Raw genomic sequence first — 25,388 nt, 5'->3', positions numbered from 1 at the left:
TACTTCTATTTAATTTATTTTATTTTTTGTTAGAAACTCACTCATTTTTAAATTAATTATACTTTTATTTAACAATAATTATAAATTCATTTTTTTTATAATTATATAATATCTATTAATATTATTTTTTAATAAATACTTGTAGTATATAATAGTATAATAGATATAAGTTAATTAATAAATTATTAAAATTTAAAAATAATCATTATTTTAATAAAAAACAAAATAAAATATTTATGATAGAATAAATTTAACAAAATACTTATTGTTCCTATTCCATATTATTTTAAAATAATTAGATATTCTTAAAATGTTAGTAAAAATATATATTTTAAATTTTTTACTATTTTTATTTTTTATTTACATAAAATCAGATCAACCGATTAAATCATAAACCGGTTCAGTTCTAACAACTATGCTCTCAACTGTCTTGTGTTCCCTGCATTTTCTCGATCTCAATTAATTGTCTCCAGTGACCAAATTGACTAGATACAATTTGATCTTGCCTTATTATGTGAAAGATTTAACAATACAAGCCATGGTTAAAAAAAGAGCATTACACGAGCTGAAAATAAAGATTCTGAAAGAGACCATTTCCTTGTAAATTAAATTTTTGAAATGTGGAATGAAATTGTGTCAACAAAGTAAAGCCCACCATGTTACAAAATTTCAGGCGGGCATGATCCCCTCACCCACCTTCAAATGACCTTCAAATGCTGCCACCAGAATCTAAGACATTTTTAACTGTCAATGCTTCAACACCTTTCTAAGAAGGGTTGCATGAAAAATACTAATTTTGACTAGTGTATATATGTAGTGGAATCATTTCCTGGTCAATAACCCCTTCATCAAGAATATCCCCAAACAACCAACCGTCACTGCAGCCATAACACGAGTTCCAGTGGAATCTGAATCACCAGCGATGCTCTTCCTGCTGCTGGTTCTTGTTTGATGAGACTTTTCACCCAAGCTCCCCCGGAGAAGATTATTGAGGTTGTCCAATTGGTGCATGATCTGACGCTGACTGCGTGCTATACCTGATATCTGATGAGCATTCAATTCAAAAGTCAGTACCTCAATGATTTAGAATGTTTATAAGAATGAGCAGGGTTTCACCACTTGCACTAAAGCCAGAAGGCAACTGCTCAACGTCTTAGGGGTAAACAGAAGTCTAGTATTGGACAATATATAAGACTTTCAACGGTTGCCACTGTATTTAAACACTTGCTAATTGGTCATAAAATAGATGGAATAACATAATACCAACAACAAAGATAATTCTTAGTTTTTACAAGCATCAGGTTAAATAACTGCCTTTGGGGATAGAATACAAACAACATAAGTTGAATCTAAACAATGTCAAGTAACAAGAAAAGAATTTATAAAAATGGTAGAAATGTACAAAAACCATATATACATGCACATATAAGATCATTGTATTTCAACTTATTTCCATTTATGGAACCTACAACTTTTCACGTATCTGCACATAATTTAGCATGGAAAATCATACTACATAAGACGAATATATATTATCAAAACCGTTTAAAGTAGTCCTTTCAGAAAAAATCCGCTACAAGAAATCAACATTAAAAACATCAACACTGTGGACTGTGGTGTGTAAAATATAGTGTGAAATAGAGATTCGACATTGGACTAAGAAACGATACCTCATCTAGTAAAGGAGAATCTTTAGCTAATTGTGATGAAGATGAGGAATTAGTCAATTTAGATCCAGTTAGGGAACCATTTCCCAAACTAGTGATAAAGTATGAGGTGGGAGCAGAACCACTGCAGGCCTCAGCCTGAAGCGACATATTTTGTTGGCTTGGGGAACTTTTCTTGATGGTTAACTTGGTATTCAGCTCTTCAATACGACTTGTAAAGTCATCCATTCTATCATTGAGGGCAGAAATTTGATTCGAAAGCTGGTTGATGGCTCCCTACAAAATATTAGGTGTATGATCGCCAAAAGCAAATAGTTACTTGGGTAAAATCTGAGACACAAGTGATCATTTAAATTCAAGTAACTGAGTTTACCTGAGTTGCAGTTGTTGAAGAATCGGAATTTCTTTCACCAAAACCTCGGTTTTTAGCAGCATATCCAGTAACTTTGGCTAAATTTTTGTCCCTTTGATTTGTATATGACTGTGACATTCCACTGTTGAAGAGAGACAGCATCATACCTCAGCCATTTCCAATGAAGAACATAACAATTTTCCTTGAGAAATTAAACCTAGCTCTACCTAGATTTAGGGGAACTCACATGCCTTCCCTCTACTTTGAAAGTCTTTAAAATCCTATCTCACCTTTCAGATAGCACAAGATATATTTAATACATCTTCGTTAAATCATGTAACTATCCAAATCAACCACATTGGTAAAACAATTAATCGCCAACCCCTCTCTCCACCCTCCACTCTCACACACAGTTGATGAATAGTTTCACTGATTTACAATTTATCCAATGAATGATGTACGGCTATGATTTTTTACCAATTGAGTTTATAAAGGGTCAACAAATAGATTGGCTCCAAGAAGCAACAACCCCATTGGGCACTGATAAAAGTCAAATTCTTACTAGAACTATATAAGCAATATCTCCTAAAGTGGTTTCTCTTAATGTATTCTTGGAAAATATTTACCTTCTCATGTATTTATTTCTCAATGCAACCCTATCTGCAGAGGCTCTAGAAAGTGCTTCTTTGGGGCTTGAAACCAAATCCTCATCTAGGCTGAGCTTTGTCTTTAAATCATCTGGTAGGGCCTGTGGAACAGTTAGAGAATGCTGACATAGAATCGCATTATTTACAGATGGTTAGTTGTCATACCATAACTTCGTTTACAAGCTTTTCAAGTTGAATTTGCTCGATGTAGGTCCGAGGAATGTAGGAGCCTTCCAGACCCAGCTGTTGTCCTATGTATTGTATAACTAAGCGATCTCTTCCTTGCACCTATTTATTAAGTTCCAAACAAAAGTTTAATTATAAAAGAACACAATGTTGAAGAAGGGGTAGGATATCCTGGTATAGATGCATGAGTTATAGCTGTAACATCAAAAGGATAAATTACGTAACAACTAAATGGACATCAATCCCTATAAGTGTTAGCTGGAGGAATACCATTAAATGTGATGCACTGAGCAGCAAAGGAAAGCCAAAAGAGAGTAATCTTATCCTATGAAAGCATTATTACATTAACAACCAAAAATCCAAGAGATATAACTAGGAAAAACAAAACATGTCTGACCTGAACATAATTGTCAATTTATTAGCATAGAGAAGAATGACAGTATTGTATTATAAAATTATTATAGCATTACCTGAACATAATGTCGATTTAGCTGCTCAAGCCAATCTAGTTTCACACAAACCCTATCATCAGAAAAGACATGGCTGTTTCTCTTAAGGATAGTGGCTATCGTGTATCCCAGAGCCATTAATCCACCAAGAAGTCGCACGCTGACCTCAAAAGTAATTCTTGGTGAAATTACAAATGGATTATCAGTCACCCACTCCTGAAGGTCACAAGCTAACAATTAGAATGAATGAATCAAAAAATAGAAAATTAGAGAAATTTAGCATTCACAATACTGAAGATATTAAAAATCGTATAACATGCCAAGACTAAGAAATATCAATAGCCACACTCCGAAAGAAAAACAGAAAGTTGCTATTCTCACTAACCAAGAAACTATGACCATTTATATTCCAATTTACCAGAAAAGAAGGCCAATCTACCACTAATGTCCCCTAAAGTATTTATACCATAAACTTCTAGCCTCATAAAACCAAATTTGAAGAAACAGAAGAATTAATAATGTTCAGTTTTCATATAGAAACAACAAAAGTGGTATTCATCAGTAAAACTAGCTGTAGAATATTTAGGAGGCACAAAAATAAATTATGTCCATGAGTTATATTATTCACTGCAGAATTTCTTTCCTGTGCATGCTTTTCAATAGACATTTTGCCTTATTGCGGATGTATAATGGAAAGCATTTATTTGCATCCCCCACCCCCTCGGTTTCAGTATTTAACTTCTGCATTTTCAATACTAGAGGAATATATCTAACCCTCCACTCCAGCACTCATTCTTCTTCAGATTTAGCTTTGTTTTTATCTATAAAAAAGTATACAGATCAACTTCTTATGCAAGTCAATACAACAACAACAAAGCCTTGTGAAGAGATGTTCCTGACAGAAGAGCTTATTTCAGATTATAAAAATCTAATGTTATCTACTTTAGTACCTGTAACAATGCAGAAACGAAATCATCTATCTTCAAAAAAAAAAAAAAAAAAAAAAAAAAAAAAAAACTGCTAATCTTACTTAGTCAAATATTAGAATACAATCAGATACACCAATCAAAGAGTTAGTATAACAGATTAGTCTTAAAAACTCTAGGCAAAACAAATCCTTTAAAAGATTGAATTGAACCCACAAATACATTTATAATTTTATTTCAGTTAGATAGAAATATGTTTCGGTGTCGGAATTTTTTTTTCTTAAAAGAAGAAATTTCTTAGATGAAGCAGGAGAAAGAAGTGCACAAGAATGGAGGATAAGAAATACTCAACAAAGAAAACCACTTGAGGAAAAATATAATGATGGAAAGGAAACTCCTATATATATATAGGAGTCATTGGAGAAGAACTCTTGCCTCTCAATTCTCAAACACCTTTGCATAGTCAAAATGTTTATGCCATGCAAAGAACTTGATCCCATAACAAATACAGAGGTGATGAAGTAGGTTGAAGATAGATAAATCTCAATTATACCACCCGAAGTCCCATAAACTGCATATTGCCACAATTTAACTGATGTAACTGTAGGAAATAATAAGTCACGTTAAACAATTATTACACTATAGACACGTCTTGACACCAATGAAGTGGATAATAAGTGTCAGTCTAACGTCAGTGGTCAAAACCAAGGGCACACAATTTTTTGATCATGTTAGATGTGTTTGATTCTGCACAGATAATATTAGGAATTGCCACTCACACACTCCAGTCGTGAACATTGTAATCAAATTTCAATATTTTAGTGCATGCTTAAGCATTAAATGATTCATAAAAGCTAATATTGAGCCTATTTGCTATTTGGCTCATTTGGCTGTTGGTGTGAACAGCAGATTTTTCCTCGGAATACATATTTAAAGGAACACTATCAAGGTAGCAATATTTCTATAACCACCAAGTTTTAATTTTACCCATTTCCTGTGCTCTTCATAAAACAAAGGCATCCTAATTATTTGTGTCAAACAACAAGAAATGTTTCGCTATAAACCAGTACCATATACTCGACTTCTCATACTCGGTATGCACTAGTTCTCGGTTGAAATGAATTAAATGTATAAATGTGTTCGTGGTTCAATCTAAACAGTAAACACAAAAATAACAAATACACACACACACACACTCATACATCCTCTAATTATTATCCTAATACTTGAAGAGTTAAATATTTGATTATATATGTTATTTTTGAAAACATCAAAAAGGTAAAAAAAAAATTCAAACCATTATTTAGAAATTAGGAGGATGAATTAGGACTTCTAATCATTTTTCTAATAATAGTAACAGCTATTCCTCATATATATAATTAATATCTATATCAATGAGCAACCAGGTCACTTCAGAATATAAAATTTAAACAAGAATCTGAAACAGATGAAGCTTACCTCAAACATGAGACTGTATTTCCCCTCCTTATTTCGCATCCTTAAATATGATTGGCAAGTTTCTGGATCTTCACCAGGTGGTAAAAGATATATGTCATAAGTCTGCTCTGTGGTTTCATTAAAATCTTCAGATAGAACAGCCTTAATTTGATCCGGATCTACCTTCCTTGCTGACTAGAACAAATGATACGATTTTTATTTTCATCAACGCGGAATCAGACATAAGCACCAAAATCAACAGGACTATCTTCTTTTTTTTTTTTTGGTGACATAAAAAAGTTATGCTGAGATTAACCTTCAATATATAAGTAGGACTCTGGAATCCAGTAAATGGGTTGAATTTGTTGATGATTTTTATATGTGCTGTCTGGAGATCTGGCTCAATAAATGCCTTGTACATTGGATATACCTGCAGAATAATACACTTAAGCACTTCTGGAAACAATTATTTTCTGAATCTGTAAAAAAAGCAGTTGTAAAGCTAGGAACCGTCTCAGATATTTGATGAATGATTTCTTCAGGTTCTTGACCAGCCCGTTGTATGTCACGTATAACTCGCTTTACAAGGTCAAGGTGAACTCCACCTGTAACAGATACTCGAAGGTCTAGTAGAGGTCGCAGCTTCTCACTCAAGGCATAGATGCCCTCTATAATTACAATTCTGGAGTTTGGCGGTTCTACTGTCCTGTAAGAAGGGCTCATTTTAGCTTGAAATTCAAGGAATACAAGCCAAAATGGAGTGAGAGTATCCTAAATCAATTGGGAAAAATTTTAAATTAAATTAATTCTAAGCACCTCACAGATCAGATAATAAATTAAAGGCTAATGTTCAACAACAGTAGTGGCTGCATCCCTAGACAATTAACTGCAGACTACAAATTAATGCCAACAATATACACAATTTAGCTTTATTTTATCTCTCTACCAAATAGTCTTCACCAATCACTCCCCTGAAATCAACACTTTCCCAACTTTGAAAAGATATGCAAACTATCCAGATACTCAAGATAGTTTAGAATTTTAACCTGTATCCTGTACGTGAGCTGGACTTGAAATCATATATGGGAACCTGAACTGGCTTTCCATCCTTTAGATCTTGTAGGTTTTGGAGCAATGTGTCATAATCTGTTAACCGAGGATCTGCACATATGGATAGCAGAGTTGACAAGATTGGTTCCCTATCTTAAAAATTTTCATCTAAGTTTAAAAATCATAATAACCAAAGCATTTAAAAGATACAAAAAAAAATTATTTTGAAGATAAGGTAAATCATTGCATGACATAGGGAATACTGATTAGCTCACCTTCCCAAAGCAGAAAATGTAATACTTTCAAGGGAAGTGTACCTCACCAAGGCAGTAGGAAGGTCAAAAGAAATAACATATCTCCGTATTTGGATATGAGCTTTAGGGCAAAATAGCTGAATTACCTTTATGCCATCTTCGCAAGAATTCATTTTATAGCAATATCATTTGTTTTAATTTAACCTTATCTTATCAACCATTGAGTCTTCTGTCTTATTGGTTTCCACCACCCTTAGGCCTTAGTACCTACTTATTTATTGCAGGGAATTCCTATACTCATACAGCCTTACTGTTCTACACATGGCTTAAACATCTCAAATCCAAGTTTTAATCTTTCAGCGCAGATGCTCGACTTTTCAGCAGTCAGTAATGTCAATATCCAATAAGGATACTTCCCCTCCCCCTGCCAAAAGAAAAAGAAAGCCCAAACCCCAACCAAAAAAGAGAAAAATCATTTTACAATATTCAGAGGCTGAAAAAGAAATTATTTAATAATAAGACTAAGACTATAATTGAGCACCCACACCATTCCAGGCTCCAACCCTTAGAGAATAATTACATTCATTCATGTTTTGCAGTCAGTATCCTGTTAATGCACCATAGAAAGAATGCTAAAAGCATCATATAAGAGAATGCCAAAATGATAATTTACCATCAAAGTTTCCATCAACAATTCGACTAGAATCATTGTAATTGTCCATCGAAATGACTGTAATGCTGGGCATGAAGCCAAGTATCTTTTCAGTAAACACAGTCTTCCCAGCCCCTGAAGGACCTGCCACCCCCACCAATATTATTCCATCATTCTTTTGCGCTAACATTTGGCATGCACGAATTACTATGAAAAATCCCTTTTCAAATGATAATTGATCTTGGATTGATGCAACCTCATAGCGATCAGAATCTTTCCTTTTAACCAAGTGAACTTGATCTTTCAAAAGGCCAAGACGTTTATGATGGGAATCAGCACCAGAAGTGTCATTTGCCATTGAACAATTCTGGATTTCTTTTGTAGAGTCCCAAAAAATAAAAATAAAAAAATATTATTGCTAAATAACTAAATAAATAAAAACATAGTGTAACATCCATGTTATTGCCACAAACATATCTTTCTATAGCTCATATATCAAACCAAATATTTTCCAACATAAATCACGAAAGTATCCTTGTATTATTTGCATCCTTTCAATAAATATTATTTTTAAGCACAACAATCACCAAATTAACCCTACAGAGGTGGAAATTATACTAGTAATGACTGAAAATAAGAATTATTGTTTTCATTCATTTTCTACAAAGTAGTCACAAAGCAGGGCATTAACATTGAATAAGATTGCTTATACCAAACTTGGAATCAAAAGTATTGAAAATTTATATTGATATATGATCTAAATACATAATCACTGGAGCCCTTGCTGGATTAAGTTTGCATTATTATAGCTTAACATGAAATCTAGTAGCTCTATCACAAGAATAAATAACCATAAAACATTGCATTTCTGATCCTATATACCCCAGAAAACAAAATTTCAAAAACAATCACAAGTTTTATATGTTGCCACGAGAAACATTAGACTTTGATTGACAAAGATACAAAAAATTTTCTCTCTAAACTGCTGACCAGATAGCTTAGTAGTTCAGTATCATGTTACGATATGTCCAACACAAACACCATCTTCCATTACCAACCAAAACCAGAAAAAAATGAGAAGTTCAGCACTTTGTTCCCAAAAATAAGCAATTAATTGAACCACAAACTCTAAACAAGATGGAAAGGATCACGCACATAACCACAATAATAATTCTTTAAAAAAGAAGACACAGACAGAAGTTGTGCCAAGCAAAGAAAAACCCATAGAACGGGCTTCAAGAGCTGTGGATCCAAAACAATACGAAAGAAGCCGAAAAATTCCAAAAAACTTCCACAAGGAAAACAAAAATACCAAAGAAGAGAATGCAAATCTAAATTGATCCAATATGCACACTTACGATTATCAGAGAGCACTCACCAAAGGTCCTTCAATGGGGAGTAAAGAGTAATAGTGACTTCAGCAACAGAAATAACAATCACCGCTCAGAAATGAAGCCATGATTTTTTTCAAGGTCGGTTTCTGAAAATAAAAAATAAATTTAAATATAAGAAAGTATATTATATATTCACTTTTGGCAGAAACCTTTTTCCACGAAATTCAAGGAATGTGATTTTCCGGAGTAAAAAGTAAAAACACACAAGCAAGAGTAATTATTTATTTATTTTTATTCCTTTTCTCCTTTCAAAATCTCTCTCTATTAATTCACTCCCTCGTATGTCTACACATCTAAACCCTAAAACTAACCAAAGAGAAATGTGTTTCCACTTGCACAAAATCCAATTCCACACGTTTGTTTCCAAACCAAATTTTACAAAGACGACTCTGAACCAGGGCTTATATTTCTAACTGAACTTTAAAAGAGAAAAATCAGACGCATTTCATTTAAATAAAAAGGAGGTATGGTTTAAAAGGTAAAATGAATGATTTGTGGTGCACAAAAACTTGTAAACGGAGAACTAAACGCGGCGATCCTCAACGAACAAAACCAATTCAAGATTCGAAAAAAATTAAAAAAGAAAAAGAAAAAATGAGGCGAATTTTAATGAGAGAAGCAAAAGGAGATAATCTGGAATTGGAAGCGGAGGCAGAGAAATAACAAAATCAGATTACGAGAAGCAGCAGAAGGTTACAGGGGTACCTTTGGCAATACGGAGGAATAGTGGGTAGAGAAAGAGAGGCCTCTGCTGCTCAAGCTCAACGGTGCGTACTGAGAGGACACCAAGCGAGTAGCGGATATAACCCAAAACAGCACTTGACAAAAACAACGATGTTTTTGACAAAAAAAAATATTCAATTTGCCTAGCCAAAAAAATTAGTGTTATTTTTTTATAGGAGTTAATCAATTTCAAAAAAATGTCAAAGACCGAATTGAATATTTTGTTGAGAACCTCATTATTCTTTTGAAATAATTATCAAAGATCGAGTGGAGTATTTCCTTAATTTTAATAAAAGTAGTTTAGTTTAATTTAACTAATTTAAAGATAAGTAAATTTTATTAATATTTAATGAATTTAATTTTTAAAAAATTTATTTATAAAAAATTGAGTATATACCTATTTTAGTCTTAAAAAAATTTTAGACCAGACACTTTAGTCTTCAACTAAAATTATTTACTCGATTGGTCCTTAACAATTAATTCCGTCAGTCACTTAGGTCTTTTACTCCGTCAACTCTAACGGATGACAAAATAGTCCCTGACAACTCTAACAGCGGACAAAATGGTCCCTGATCTCCTCTATTCGAAAACGACACTGTTCTCTCTCAATTTCCATCCTATCTCGCATAACACTAACAATCTAATACTGTAACTTCAAGCTACATAATGCACACTCTACAACTTCAATGTTCACAAGAAAAAAATCATCAACTTGTTCTCAACCAATTCATACTCAGGAAACTAATGACTATGTCTCTCAACTACTAGTTGTCTTCGATGGATTCCATGAATCTAGACAGCAAGTCTGATTTGTTAAGACTCGTCGTCATTGTTGCCATCTCTCTCCTCCTCTGTCCTATCATCTTCATGACCACGTTGTCCACCACTTTGATCGCTTCTTTCAACTTCTTCTCCGAACCAATGTTCAGTAATCGCTTTAGTTTCCATATGAGCGGCAACGGCGACATTACTCGTTGTACTGATAGCTTGGATGCGAGGTCGAAGCTGTCTCCTAACTTGGACTCCGAGAAAGAAGGAATGAAGCACTCAGTGTCTATTTCAAATGAGAATTTGCATATGATGTCAAAGGAGAATCTTCTCATGATGTCCTAATGTCTAACAATCTATATTGCTTGTCGGAGGTGAAGAAAGGCGTGCCCTTGGAGTAGTTGTGGAACTTGGTCTTAAGAATGTCGTGGACGTTGTCGGGGTTAGAGGTGATGTTATCGAGAACGTGAAAGTGGATGATTCTGGTGGATGAAATGCAGAGGAGGTGGATGTAGCAGTCACATGAGATTTAGGAAGAGGTTTTTGATTTCATTCAGAAAAGGGTGTGGAAGAAGCTAAAAGGATAGAAAGAGGGTTATTTTTCGAGAGCAGGAAAAGAAACACTCATTAAATCAGTGGTCTAGTTAATTTTGACATACATAATGGGATGTTTTCTTTTGCCTAAGGGTCTCTACCAATATCTCGATGCCATGGTTCGAAGATTTTATTGGGATAGCAAAGATGGAGAGAAGAAGATCCATTGGGTCAGCAAGGAAAGGAAAAACTAAGCAGGAAGAAGGATGAGGGAGGCTTAGGATTCAGAAGTTTTAAGGCCTTTAACATATCTCTTTTAGCCAAACAAGGATAGAGACTCATGAAACAATCGAAATTGGTTGCAGTAAAAATTATTAAAGCTAGATACTACCCAAGAATCATTTTTTTGGAATCGACAGTGGGGTACACTCCAAACTATTCATGGAGGAGCATCTAGAATGCCAAGGATGTCCTTGAACTAGGAGGGCTTTGGAAGGTGGAAAATGGGAGAACAATCAAAATCAAAAGTTCCACATGGTTACTAGATTAAAATGGGCACAAAATATGGAGGGGAACAGTGGTAAGAGAATTGATGAATATTGAAGGCCCAGGCTGGAATAGACAAAAAATCATGAACTTGTTTCTATCTTTTGAAGCCCAGCAGATCTTAGCAATCCCTATACCCATAACCCCACAAGAAGATTAATTTTACTAAAAATTCTAAAAAAAATAGCGAATTCAAAGTTAAAGACGCTTACCATAGGCTATTGGCTATGGAATCCATTAGAATGGTGCTGAACAGTCAAATAGGGGGAGGAATCTGAACTAAAAGCATCTTTGTCAAATCCCGGCTCACCCTAGAGTCCTGAAGTGTACTTGGAGAATTCTTGATGGCCCGCTCCCAATTGAGAAAAATTTGCAAAGAATAGGTATTCATTGTACAACCTTATGTCCTAGATGTTGGAAAGAGGAAGAGACCGAAGTTCACCTGATCAAGGATTGTAAATTTTCTTGTGCCTTCTGGTTTTGTCACCCCCTTTCTATTAGAACAACCGAAACCCAAAGTGTAACAGTCAAGGATTAGATATGGTCTTCAATCCAAAATCTTGATAAAGAGAACCAAGGCCTCTTTGCATGCAACATCCTAGCGCTCTAGCAAGCCCAGAACGAGCTCTTCTTTGAAGATAGAAGGTGAAGCCCGACGGAGTGATACAGAATTTACCAACTTAATCCAGAGGGGGAAGGCGGGATAACCGAGCTTTCTAGAGGCAAATCTGAGGAAATAAGGCGAACGGAAGGAGTGAGGATGATCTTCTTTTGGGCAATAGCGCCCGAGTCCGACTTGTTAGGGGAATCCGATTTCCTAGCCTCTTTATCTTGAAGACCTCGGGACACTAAAGTCTTCTGGGTCTGACGAAGGTGTTTCATGGACGAGGTCTTAGAAGCCATGGTCTCTGCAAGAACAAAAAGCACATTAGATCAACAAAACACAACTTAAGAAATCATAAAAGGTAAAGATCGGGAAACTACCTAGCTCGGACCAAAGTTGACTCGGTCCCCTAAGAACCTTTTGGTGTTTAAGTAAGGAGCCTGGTCCCAGCACTCTTGTAACACGTTCACAAAGCACCTCTCAATCTCATCTAACTTATCTATGCTATACTTAGCTATTACGGGTTCCTCTTACCAGTATAAAGGGAAGGAAGGCTCGTCATTTTTATCTAAATAGAAAGGTCGGACATCCTCTACAGTTCGGATCTTAAAATAGTGATTTTTGAAATAATGAAAAGATTCGACAAAATAGAAAAAAACCTTTCTATCCTGGATGGTACGGAAGCAAAACCAACATGCCTTCCCTTTCAATGTCCCAGGCTAGGCCAAGACAAACAAATAAAAAAAGACCTTCGTAGAAGGTCGGACCTCCAGCTCTCCACATAGAAGCTGAAAAATTTTCAAGAAGGCCCAAGAGTTCGGTGTGAAGTTGAGTAGGGGCAACATTGTAGGACCAAAGAATATTAGTTTCGAAATCAGTAAAGGGGAGTACAACGCCTAACTTCGAGAAAAGCAATCGCAAGCATAGAAAAATGGGCGCTTCGACTTATCTAGGGGAGGAACGCAAATTCTCTCCTCGGGATCGGGTACCACTAGCTCATAATTCCTCTCGTCCTCTCGGTTCTCACATATCCTATGGTGCCTATGGAAGACCATGCAGTATTCCTTATCAACTACAGGGACACAGGAAAGGACATTGGTATCTACCCATTTTAAGAGGCTAGAGGGAACTTTGGTCAACATGCTGAGAACAACAGAACGTGACATAAAGGCTACACCTACAAATGCAAAATAAAGAGAATGTTACTACAAAAGTTAAGAAATCGTTCGAAACAAGTCGGGCAGAGGTAAATAAAACTAATTAATGCATTTTTTAACTCTTCTACATACTGAAAGCATCAAAATGGTATCCCCACCTACACCATTAGTGGTGACACCATTGGAGACAATATGAAGGCAGCCAAATAAACAACAAAGCAGCCATAACTTTCAGAAAAATTTTTAGCAAAAAATTCAGAAATCCTCAAGATGACAATCAACAATTTCCAACAACTACAGTTCTACAAAACGGCAGACACACAGCCAAACACTCTATGTCAATCTCAATCGAGGAAGGAAGACCAAAATTTCAAAAGCAACTCCAAGAATAAAAAAACAAACATACCAATGTCCACGACATTTTTTCAAAAAGCCACTTAGAAGCGGTCTCAAGCAAATAGGACACGAAGATTGTCAAAAAGATAAGGCACTAACCTCGATGAAAGATAAAGGGGAGAGAGGCACGTCAAGCAGCAAATCACGGACGATCCTCTTTGTTAAACGCAAGCCAAAATGAAGAAAGTCCTGGGAAAGGGAATCGCAAAGTAAATGACTAAAAGAAAGGAGAGAATTTTTTCGGCAACAAGGAAGAAAAGTTCTTTACGAAGGAAGAAAGTAACAAAGACTTTTCAGAAATGTAAAAAAGGAGAAGAAGAAGAAGAGTGGAAGCCTTTTTTTAAGAGACGAGGGGGCATAATGCCTCCTTAACTGCTCTTAAAGACATGCGCGTAATTTGAGAAAACTGTCGCACCAACTTAGCCCGTCATTTAAAGGGAGGCAACGTTCAAAAATTCAAAAACACGTCGAGTATCTGACCTCTAGAGAGGCGGTGCACCCGACGGCAAGACAAGGTTGCAAAATTGCTTGAGTCAGACCTCTCAAAAGGCTCAAGACTCAAACAGGGGCATTGTTCATATCCTAGCCCAACAACTAAAACCAGGCCCAATGACGATAAAAGGCCCAATCCATAAATGGGCCTCCAATCCGTACCCGACCTCTTTAAAGAGGTCGGACACGCCGACAAAGGGTCGATTTACTTATCCAAATAAGTAACTGCCTCCCCGAGTCTCTCCTACTAACTCTATCTCCCCTAAAGGATAAATCTCAACAATTTTCAGGATAAAGGAAATGGTCATCCACCAATAAAGGTAGAACTACTCCAACAAAGGTGGTTACTGACTCTACTATAAATACACCGATACCCCCTCAAGTATATTCACGTTCTGATATACTAAAAACCTGCCTAAAGTCCTTGCTAACTTAAGCATCAGAGTCTCTTGTAGATACCACCCATCATCTCCTCATAAGGAACTTGGACAAGCGACACCTCGGTACTAACAAGTCGGATACTGCCATACAAAGGGATCTGGACCTCACATTCAAACCCAAATCAACGTTTTTGATAATCCTCAGAACATTATTATTATTATTATATATGACATATATATTAAATAATTTATTTATTAATTTCTATTTTATTACTTAAATTATCTAAATTATAACACTAATAATACATTAAATGATTATTATTACTAATTTATTAATTATATTTCAATTTTATTATTTATGTATTTAAAATTTTATTGAGAATTATTTATTTAGTTCATTAATAAATGATATTTTTAAATTTGAATAATTTATTATTTAGTTTGTATTATACTTATTATATCATATATTTAAGAATTTATTGAAAAAATATTAATATAATGAAAAAATAATTTAAAAAATATTGCATCAAATTTTTTTTAGGATAAATAGATCTCTAACAAATAGACTCCTAAATCCTAATTAATTTGGTGTTAAAATGACGTCGTTTTGTATGAATGAATAAAGATAAATAGACCCTGACCAATTTGAGTTTTGAGAGCAATCGGCTCCTATCCTTTTCTGACCATTCACATTGGCACTTAACGTCCACCTCACTAGCTTAACGTGCTAGATTAGCTATTTCTGTCTGTTAGTGCTTGACAGAAAATCTCACAGAAAGATCGCATTGTCTCACAGAGATCAAAGACAGACACCAAAGTAATTTTTTTCCGTCAAAAATCATGTTGTTTTTAGTGAAAAAGGACAGAATCTGAGTTGATAGTTCACCCCAAATGTTAAGTTTAAAAAATAAGTAACATTAGATACCCAAATTGACGAATTTACCTGTCCCATTATAGAATAGACATAGTAGTGCGCCATTTAACAAACGCTAGTTTGAATGTGACATAGCAACCTGGATACAATACAAATTATAATTAATTTGAAAATGATCATCAACTCTCCACTCAATTTTCTCATTGAACAAAAACCAATTCAAATTTGACATAACAACTTGCTATAGGCCTATAGCTGAAGTAACATTCATCAATTAGGCGATTCTTCTTTTTGTGTAGAAAAAACAAACAAACAAAACATTGCATGGATAAAAACAAAAACACACACAACTGAGCTTCATGTATTGACAAATCTGCAGTTCTTCCTGACTTCTCCCGTTACGAAGCTCTCGGAATTCGTAATGTTTCCCATCTTCACCATGGATTCAGAGAATTGCCTGAAGAAATCCAGAGGATCCGTCGCGTACTTCTTAACAAGCTCCCTTGTTTGGATTCCAAACACACTTGAGTACATTTCCTGATCTGAGTTGAGAAGTCCCTCACCATTTAGGAGCAATTGGTAGAAAGAGTTGTCAAAGAGGTTAGGGGTAACATAATCCATTGCTGATATGTTATTGTCTGTTCTTCCTCCTCCAATTGGTGGACACATAGATCTTAGGTTGCTGAGTTGGCTCTCTGAAACTGGATTCTTCACTGAAGTGAATCCGTAGTCCCCATAGATTCTTGATCTGAAGCTCTGACACCTTGCCATGCCAATAGTGTGAGCTCCTGCAGGATTTATGATTAGAAAAATATTAAAAATGTGGTCTGGATTCTGGAGACGGTGCATACTGATTCAAAAAAGGTTTTTGCATGTATTTTGGTCCTTTATATTTTCTTGAAGAAGTTAAAGGACAATTTTGGTAAAAGTGGGAGTCCAACTAAATACATGTTAGTGTTGTTTTTGGTAATAATTCAAATTCAAACGATGGCTTTTTATTTTTTATCTTTTTCAAACTTACGGTTAGCCAACTCTAATATTCGTATGCTAGCTAGAGTTAAGTCATAAACTCATAATGTACAATTCATCATCTGGTTTAAGTCACTAACTTGGTGAACTGTTAATAACTAGAAAAGAGTTATGCTACGTTAGTAGCTGATTTTAGTGGCTGATTTTGGTGTACAAATAATATTTTTAAATAGAAAAATAGTTATATTTAAATACATTAGTCTAATAATTTAGTAAAAGATGATAATGACAACAAATAAAAGAGAAGAAAATAAGTATAACTTTGCATGTGGTTTGGTTTCCAGAAATCTTCCATGTAGACAACATCGAATTTTATGCCTTACAACAACTTTGTATAGATAATTTGACAAGATTACTTTGTGTGCGTTACAAAATCAGCCACCTACCGTAACAAACCATTGCATTTTTTAATTTTATATTCGTATTTTATGATTAATGAGAAAACTTGATGATAATTTGAACATACCTATAAGGGCTACCATATCTGTGACAGAGAGGCCTTGATAAAGAAATTTGGAAATGATAGAGAGAAGGCTTTCATCTGGAGTGGGAAGATTTGTGTTTGCAAGATCAATATTTGCAGTCACAGAATCCTTCCTTCCCACAGGAACATCCCAATATGGTCCACCTACCTACAGGGATAGAATGGGAAGTTCATGACATAACTCCAACAACAACATTGCATAAATAGTAGGAAGAATACATTAACCTCCCCTTATTTTGATTGATGCATTTTATATTTTTAAAATGTGTTCAACAATATACAATTTTCCAATAGTTAACAGAAAAACAATTTTCTGTTGATATTGATTTTTCTTCTAATAAAAGGCTTTTCCTACATCATGCAACCTTTCAGATTATACATTTTGTAAAACAAAAATGCCAGAATATATATTTTGGAAAACAAAAGTGCTATACACACATAAAAATTAATTACCAAATCAGTACTTACGTATTTGTATATAAGTATATGTATTGATTAATTTATTTTTAGTGTTATTTCAATATATATTTTATAATGATGACTGATTTGGTGGCTATTTTTTTATATACACGTGGTATGATTGTTTAAAAAATTAAAGGAATAAAATATACATGAGTTAAAGTTTTGGGAGTTCTAATTGCACTTTCTTCCCCTTGTGCTATAATATAAACTAGTTGTTTCTTTTACCAGAATCACAGCATCTCTAGCTGCAATTGTAAGAATATCAGCGCACGAGACAATTCCGGGGCACTCGGACTCAACCATGTTCTTGATCTGATCAATTAATTCGAATCCTTTCAAAGAGTGGATGTTGGTAGCTGCTTTCTTTTCACCTTTAAGTGTGACGGTGTCATCAAGCAAATTTGATGCATCGCATCCCTGATCATTGTCAAATTCAATTAGATGTGTATTTAAAGTTTGCCCATAATCTAATAGAACTTGGCGTCGTATAATATATACACTAAGATAGTAAAGAAAATCTGAGCAATTTCCAAATTCTATAGTTATGAACCTATTTAGTATTTAGAACATCTATACGGACAAAATAGACAAAATACACGTTCATGTCATACCGTTGTATTTAAAAGCTTACAATATTATTCATCTATATTCTAGCTCATTTTTTTAAGACTTGATTGACAAATTAATCTTTGAAGAAAAAAAAGGTACTAATGAATTCATCCACAATAGAAATGTGGACAAATTAGATTAAAGATAAATTTTTACAGGTCAGCAATTTTTAGTATTTTTGGTTATTATTTAACTGACATAAATACTAAATTATCTTTAATAAATAAATTTTACTAATCTATGTCGGCAAACTTTGAAAATTATAGGTGCAAATTGGATTGATTCATATGTGTAAATTTTTGGTAAATATAGGTACAAATTATATGTTTTTTATGTGCAAAATCCCTATAACTATGAGTGCAAATTATTGTTGATCAAGTGCCCACAAAAAATGATAATATTTATTTGCTAGTCATATAACATTGTTTTAGTTCAAATTAAGACTTCTACCCTAATCATAGAGTTAATTTAAAAGTAATGTGTCTATGTTTGCTATTTTAGAAGACTTTATTGGTAATTTTTTTTAAGAGCTAATTTGTGCATAGTGTAAATTTTTTGGTCACTTTACTTTTTTTTAACTGTATCTTAATCTTTTTTGAAGGCGGCATAATAAATCATTTTTATTATATTTAAGAATTGTCGATATCAAATTTTCAGTTATATTAATTTATTATTAAAAATAATTCCTCTTAAAACAAAAGAAAACAGACTGTGACAGTACTCATCAAACTAGCCTCCAGTAACTAATCATACAATACTAATTACTAAGCATGCAAATGAAGTTGATACGGGAAAACATGTCAATAATAATATCATGGTGAAGTATGTAGTAGAATTTCTCAGTACCTGAACAAAGCAATCATGGAAGTGCAGCCGAACTATCATGGCCGCGTTGCGCGGATCAGAGAGCACGGCACATTCTGTTTCCTTCCTTATAACATCAAACACAGTGGGACAAGTCGATGCGTAGTAATCGAGCGTAAGAGGAGGCTCACTTGCATACAATCTTGTAGCCACAAGAAAGATGAACATAATGAGAACAACATGAAGGAAGTAGGATTTTGGAAAAAGAGAACAATGTGCCATTGCTAATACTTATTTTTAATCTTTTTATTTCCTATGTTATTGAGAAAATTGCTAAGGTGGGAGAGATGGTTGGGAATCAGAGAATATATAAGTAGTGAAGAAGTAAGAGAGTATTGGAGAGGATGTTTGAGTATTTTGAAGGAAGTTTCTAATAGTCAAGAGAAGATGCAACTAATTATGACTAATTTGGTGGTTTCTCAAACTAAAAGTAATTAACATTCTCCACAATGAGATTAACACAAAAAGAAAGTGATTAAGAGTCGTGCGCCCGCCATGAACAATTCTATGGAAGGCTAGTCACCAAACCTAAAACAATAACAGCTAATCTCTACTTTATGGTTATGTTTATGAAATTAAATTAGCCAACTAATATGTTCCAAAATTTTGTTGTCAGCTTTTCTGTCGTAAGTGTTTTAGAAAGGTTTTAACAGTCCAACATTGAACATATTAGGTTTAACCATCTTGCTTGCATCATCTTAATTTTCTGTATTACATAATAATCAATTTCATTTTCTTGCCGCAAATTAATGATAAAAAAAAGTTATTGTTCTGCTTACTTCTCTGTAAACATTAAATTGAATCACTCTTTTTCATGATTAAATTGGATATAATGACCATATTCTATTAATTCCATACTTCATCTAATTATAAAAGAGAGTGAAAATAACATAACTCTAAATTAAAAGCCTTCTTTCCAAGAGTGATGGGTTATTGGTTATTGTCTTCCACACGCCAAATATTTTTGTAGTGTCAATCAGCACGTTAGCAATATCTTTTTCCATTTTTTTTTTCAAATAATAATAATAATATGCATGCATGTTTGACTATTTCCGATTCTTGCTGGTTTTGCAAAGTAAAGATTCGTTGGGGGTAAAGTCATGATCGTGAAGTACAAGATTATAATTCAATATATGTAAACGTGCAAAATTACATAACAGATATCTTCAAATTTCTAATCCATATTGACTTTTCATTTGTTCGATATATAGCTTTTCTTATTTCAGCTTCCATCTATCTCAAAATGGAGACATGGAGTTATGAAGAAAATAGTACCAACTACCAAGAGGGTAACATCATTAGGGCACCCCAAAAAATGTTTGCATCGTTCACGGCCATGCAACAATTCTTCTAGCTTCATATTAAATATAGGATACAAATGGAGTAGTCAAAGTAGTAGAGGGCGTCCGATTTTATATGTGATAAAAAAATATCTTTAAAACTTAAAGAAAACTTTATTGCGTACCTTTAGAATTTAAAGAAAATTTTATTACACTATCATTAGGCCAGCTATGTTATATAGAACAAAGTGTCAGGAGCATAAATTAAGCGTAGTAGAAATGAAGACACTAACGGCCACACACGTATGAACAATATGAAGAACGAAAATATAAGAGAAAAAATCAGAGTAACATTTATTGTAGAAAGATGGTAAGATCTCTTTTCAGAGGGATTGGACATGTGAAAAGATCGACAAAATATAATGGTAGAAGAAGATCCTAAAAGACCATATATAAGATGGTCAAAGAAGATCTATATATAAACAATCTCACTATACACATGATACATAATATGGTTCAATAGTATCGTTTGATTCATATAACCAATTCAGGACAAAACTTTTTTCTCGTCGTTGTTGATCATTTTCTCAAATCATTACTAAATTCATTTCTTTTTTCACTTGATGTATCTTATAGAGTATTTGTGGGAATTCTATAGAATGGGTTTGGGTGCCATTAATTTATGATGCAACTTCCTTTATTAAAAGGAAAATCATTAAGATGAGAAGAAAGATAATACAAATAGGGGGGGGGGGGGTATAATCGTGGCCGGTTAAGATCATCTTCAAGATTAGAACGGCGGGATTCAAAAAGGGATGGACATAGTAAGAGCTGGACGGATTAAGAGAGGGATCAAGGGGAGGATTATTTGGGGATAGTAGTGGAAGGTTGTGATGAAGCAGCACTGCTGTTGCCTTTAGCCATGAAAGTTGAAAGAAACGAAGAAGGAAGAGGAATTTCCTCAAATGAATGCTTCTGATACCATCATAGGATAGAGGGGGTAAAACTCCTCGAGTCAGAATGATACATTCTGATGTTTTGACTAATAGTAATGGTACACGTGGTGCACCTATGAGACTAATTATAGCGGAGTATGTAATTAATTCCTGTAACAGAATTGTTCTAACTGGAATCTAACCAATAAAATTCACTCCTTATTATTGCTAGAACCTTCTTCTATCTCTTTATTATTTTCCCTATTTACTGTGAGTTTTAAAAGACAAACATAATGAAAAGTATCCCGAGTTCCATATTTAATTCCCCTGTTGTTTTGAACAGTGCAGATGCAACATGGATGATGCTATGTTCAATATACCAGATAACAATTTTTTTAAACTCTGGCCCATTATTTTATTTTCTAAGCTAATGAATCCATCAGTTCAAGTACACAGCACATAACTGATCATCCATTCAATTCAACAAACATCAAGAAAAATAGTTTTTCCATTGGCTACACAACAATTAGCTCAGAAAACAACACAACAATAGTAACATTGAGAGAGCTTTCAATTCAAAACAGGCTGAGAGGTGTAAAATAAAATTATCCAACTAAAATTGAGTGTTGAACAAAATCCTAGATTGAAAATTTAACAGCAATATAACAATTCCATTGTTAACTGCTGTTCCTGTAATCATACCAAAACCACAAAACTTACTAGACTAAGAAGGCAACTACTACTAATGTTTCAACACAACTATGCCCCAAAGCTAACTTATATTCGCAAATCAATAAATCTGCTTTTCCAACCAAACCGAAAATTCAACAATTTAAGTTCTGCAATCCATGCCTTAAGAAAATTATAAAGAAATTCAGTCACAGTCAAGAATATAACTCAGACTCAAACCCACGCCCCTTTTTTCTCCCGAACCTCAAGACCTGACTACCAAACCTCAAACCATCGCAACCACGCAGCACTCCGTTCCGAAGCAAGCGCTCAATCAACGCCATGACGCTACGATCAAACTCAGGCCAGGAAACACACAAACTCGCCCTGAGGTTCAACAGCTGGCACCTGGCCAAGAACGCAGCGGCAAGCCCATCCACAACGCTTCCAGAAGGGTAGTATTCAAGTCCTTCTAGAATCTTCTCCCCTTCGGCGGCCTTCCGCTCGGCGGAGGTGTCAAGCTTGAAGGCGACCGCCTCATCAGACGGCAGACGGCCGCGATAATTTGACGGAGAAAGGGAATCAAAGACGAGGACTGAATCGGGGCGGATTTGGTGGCCAATTAGGGTTTTAGCGATGGCGTGGGAGTGGTGTGAGGGGATTGAAGAGGGAACAGAGAGAAGGAAGGAATTGGGAGTGAGAGGAGAGAGAGTGATGGGGTTGGTGTTGGGAAGTGTAAGGGATGCGAGGAGGGGAACGGAGGGAGGGAGGAGGTGGGGGTGGAAGAGAGAGAGGGAAATGGGAGAGAGCGCTATGATGAGGAGTTTGGGGGTTAGGGGTTGTTGTTGGGGGAAGTGGAGGGAGGGAAAAGGGGTAACGGGTGGAGATGGGGGTGTGAAGGTGTTGAGATCTTCCTCTAAGAATCTTGAAGGAGGGGATGCTTCTGTTATTACGTCCTCCATTTTCCTGGTTTCACTGCCTTGCCTTTTGTTTTTGGAGATGTCTGCACTAGAGGGTTTTGCCTGGTACTCCCCCGGTTAGTTGCTCTTGGGCAAGCAGAGAATGGTTTTTTTTTTTTTTTTGGTGACTTGCAGAGAATGGTTTGGGAAAACAATTTATATTTTTTATTTTCTAAAGTTGATTTTTATTTTATATATATTTTTATATAAAATTTTAATATTTAATTTCTTAAATAAATAAAAGATAATTAACATTAACTATTTTATTAAAAAAGATAACCGAGACAGGTGGAATGGACCAAAAGAAAAAAAAAACACTGATCATAAAACAAATAACAATTATTTGATAAAATAAACTTTTTTAATTGTTGAATACAACAAATGATTATATTTTAGGGTTAACTGAAACTATGATTTGGGCCTGAACGCGAGATCCAAGTTTCTATTGGAGTTGTATCCGACGTCTTCGAGTGCCGATGTATCGTAGTCCAACGTCTTGGTGAAGGTGGGGTTGGTATTTAAAAGAGACCCCGATATTTAAATTAACAAGGACTTTATATAAGTTTTTAGTAGATGAGAGTTCGAAGAATACCTAAAGGTATTATGATATTTATAAGTGTAGATGTATAGTCAATAATTACTTTTGGAGTAGTTCCATGATGGTGAGTTTGTTACTCTTTGGAATGTTGTTAAGATCTCTTTTCTAGATTAATAGGAGATATTATAAAAGTTAGTTACTTATTTAAGAAAGTAGGACTAGACCCATGTCGCTAGACCCATGTCGTCGTGTCCGACCTTTATGAGGCTGGGTTAATGGTAATGTAAAGCTAAACGTTATATGAAGCTTGGGCTTCATCCCTTTTGGGTCCTTCTAAGTTGTAGGCCAGCATATGAACAGTATCCCTACTTAAGGTCGAGCTTCTTTAGGTTTGGCTCAAGCATTTTTGAATCGATCTTGATCTCTTGTAATTTTCATTCTATCAAGTTGGGATTTCGGTCTGCGTTGGGGAGCAAGTCAAGTACTTGACGTATTTTTGAATGAACATTACGTCTTTTCGTAATTGTTCGCGCATTTTTTTGGTTACATTGGTAATCATGTGTGCCATTAAATGAGGGATAAATTTATTGCTTTGTCCCTAATGGCTATATAAACACAATCCTCTTTCTCTTTTTCCTTTTTCGCTTCAACCTTTATTTCTCTCAAGACCTTTCTTGTTCTTTACTATAACCTCATTTCCATCAATCTTTTTCCAAGATTTTTCTATCTTAGAGTTCTGCTTCAAATCTTCGTTCATGTTGCCTAAGACGTTGGAGATCGTCCGGTTGTATTGTTGTTGCATGCGTTCTTTTTACCTTCTGTTTATCATCAAAATTGGTTTTTGTTTCTCTTTTATTCATTATTGTCATGGCTAGATGATATTTTATCATGGGTGAAGTTTTATGTTTTTGATATTGTCTTGAGACTTTTGTGGAAAATAGTTTCTTCGAAAATATAGTTTCTTGCTACTGCTTTTTTTTTGCTTGCTATCATTCGTCACTTTTGGCTGTTTTTGTAGTAGTGGATTTTTTTATTTATCATTTTTGTAGATTGTCCATTTTTTGTGTTTTTACTTTGCCTCCAAATGGTGCCATTTTCATTTTTGGATAATGGCTTCATTTTTTATTCGCGTAGAGTAGATTAAATTTTCCATCTTTGAGGATGATCCAACTTCTTTGAGCATTTGTATGATGTGTTGTTGTACCCGACTTGTAGCTTGTGAGTTTTTATAGTGACATAGCTTTATTTTACTGTTTTGTAGGTATAACTCTTTATGTCTTATTCGGTAGTTTTCAGCATGTCATCTAAAGTACCTCCTGATTTAAATTGGGTAGATGTTACTATTCTTTCTGCTTTTTCTGTAATTGACAATGAGTATGTAGAAAAGTTTCGTTTACAATATAAGATTTGTAAAACCCAAGAGGACGAGAAGAAGTACGAGCTAGTGGCTCCTAACCTTGAGGATAAAATTTGTTTTCCCCCAACTTAGTAACTCAGAAAATCATTTTTTATTCTTATATTACTATTTGTTTACTAGGCTGGGGTGACACTTTTCTTTATCGATTTTGAAACCAAAATTCTTCGTATATGTAGAGTTGCACCTTTTCAACTCCACCCGAACTCGTGGATTTTAATAAGGTTTATCAATTAATAAACTGGGAACTCGACCTTCCCTTTTTTTCTAAGATTTTCTTTTACCTCTTTCAACTCACTAAACCTTTTAGTCCAAAAAAACAACATTGAATTTCCTTCTAAACTGCTCAAGGCAAGAAGATTTTCTATTTTCGATGATTCTTTTCATGACTACAAGAATTATTTTTTTTAAGGTCCAACTTATAGAGGGTGTCCGACCTTTTTTCTTAATGAGAGATGGACCCATTTTTTGTTTGTACTGGGAGAGAGTCTCCAGCATTGTTAAATACAACCTTGAGAATTTGGTTGAGGTAGAGGAGTGTATAGTGGCCTTGTTTCAAGAGTGTTAGAGCCGATCTTTTCGTCTTGATACCAAGAAGTTTTTGATAGGCAAGCCAAGCTATGTTCGTATTGAACTACGTAGTTAGCTTTTTTGTCT

At 34.6% G+C, this 25,388-nt stretch overlaps 3 protein-coding genes across 8 annotated transcripts; all 3 read right to left on the bottom strand.

The window, feature by feature from the left end:
• Window positions 1–578: 578 nt before the first annotated feature.
• Window positions 579–9,996, bottom strand: LOC112802724 (inorganic pyrophosphatase TTM2). Of its 6 annotated transcripts, XM_072237844.1 has the most exons (14): window positions 9,720–9,885; window positions 8,999–9,100; window positions 7,642–7,995; window positions 6,990–7,392; window positions 6,711–6,825; window positions 6,175–6,392; window positions 5,981–6,094; window positions 5,686–5,859; window positions 3,323–3,517; window positions 2,832–2,954; window positions 2,646–2,767; window positions 2,041–2,161; window positions 1,671–1,943; window positions 579–1,044 (listed from the first exon to the last, which is right to left on the bottom strand). In XM_072237844.1, the coding sequence occupies exons 5-14, from the start codon at window positions 6,769–6,771 to the stop codon at window positions 823–825; spliced, it is 1,623 nt and encodes a 540-aa protein (XP_072093945.1). In that variant the 5' UTR covers window positions 6,772–6,825; window positions 6,990–7,392; window positions 7,642–7,995; window positions 8,999–9,100; window positions 9,720–9,885; the 3' UTR covers window positions 579–822. The 6 variants fall into 6 exon arrangements, with proteins under 6 accessions (XP_072093945.1, XP_029154407.1, XP_025701849.1 ...); XM_029298574.2 differs by lacking the exon at window positions 6,990–7,392 and having other exon boundaries at window positions 9,720–9,996; XM_025846064.3 differs by lacking the exon at window positions 6,990–7,392 and having other exon boundaries at window positions 6,175–6,370; window positions 9,720–9,996.
• Window positions 9,997–15,661: 5,665 nt separating this feature from the next.
• On the bottom strand, window positions 15,662–19,239 carry LOC112802723 (peroxidase 11). The gene is made up of 4 exons (XM_025846063.3): window positions 18,919–19,239; window positions 17,689–17,880; window positions 16,984–17,149; window positions 15,662–16,276 (listed from the first exon to the last, which is right to left on the bottom strand). Exons 1-4 carry the CDS (start codon window positions 19,156–19,158, stop codon window positions 15,846–15,848), a joined length of 1,029 nt encoding a protein of 342 aa, XP_025701848.1. The 5' UTR covers window positions 19,159–19,239; the 3' UTR covers window positions 15,662–15,845.
• A 2,465-nt stretch (window positions 19,240–21,704) lies between these two features.
• On the bottom strand, window positions 21,705–22,912 carry LOC112802722 (uncharacterized). The gene has a single exon (XM_025846061.3). The coding sequence runs from the start codon at window positions 22,780–22,782 to the stop codon at window positions 22,036–22,038; it is 747 nt and encodes a 248-aa protein (XP_025701846.1). The 5' UTR covers window positions 22,783–22,912; the 3' UTR covers window positions 21,705–22,035.
• Window positions 22,913–25,388: the final 2,476 nt, after the last annotated feature.

The sequence above is a fragment of the Arachis hypogaea genome, chromosome 5, assembly GCF_003086295.3.
Source record: "Arachis hypogaea cultivar Tifrunner chromosome 5, arahy.Tifrunner.gnm2.J5K5, whole genome shotgun sequence".
Lineage (NCBI taxonomy): Eukaryota > Viridiplantae > Streptophyta > Magnoliopsida > Fabales > Fabaceae > Arachis > Arachis hypogaea.
This window is presented reverse-complemented; position numbering and strand designations above follow the sequence as displayed.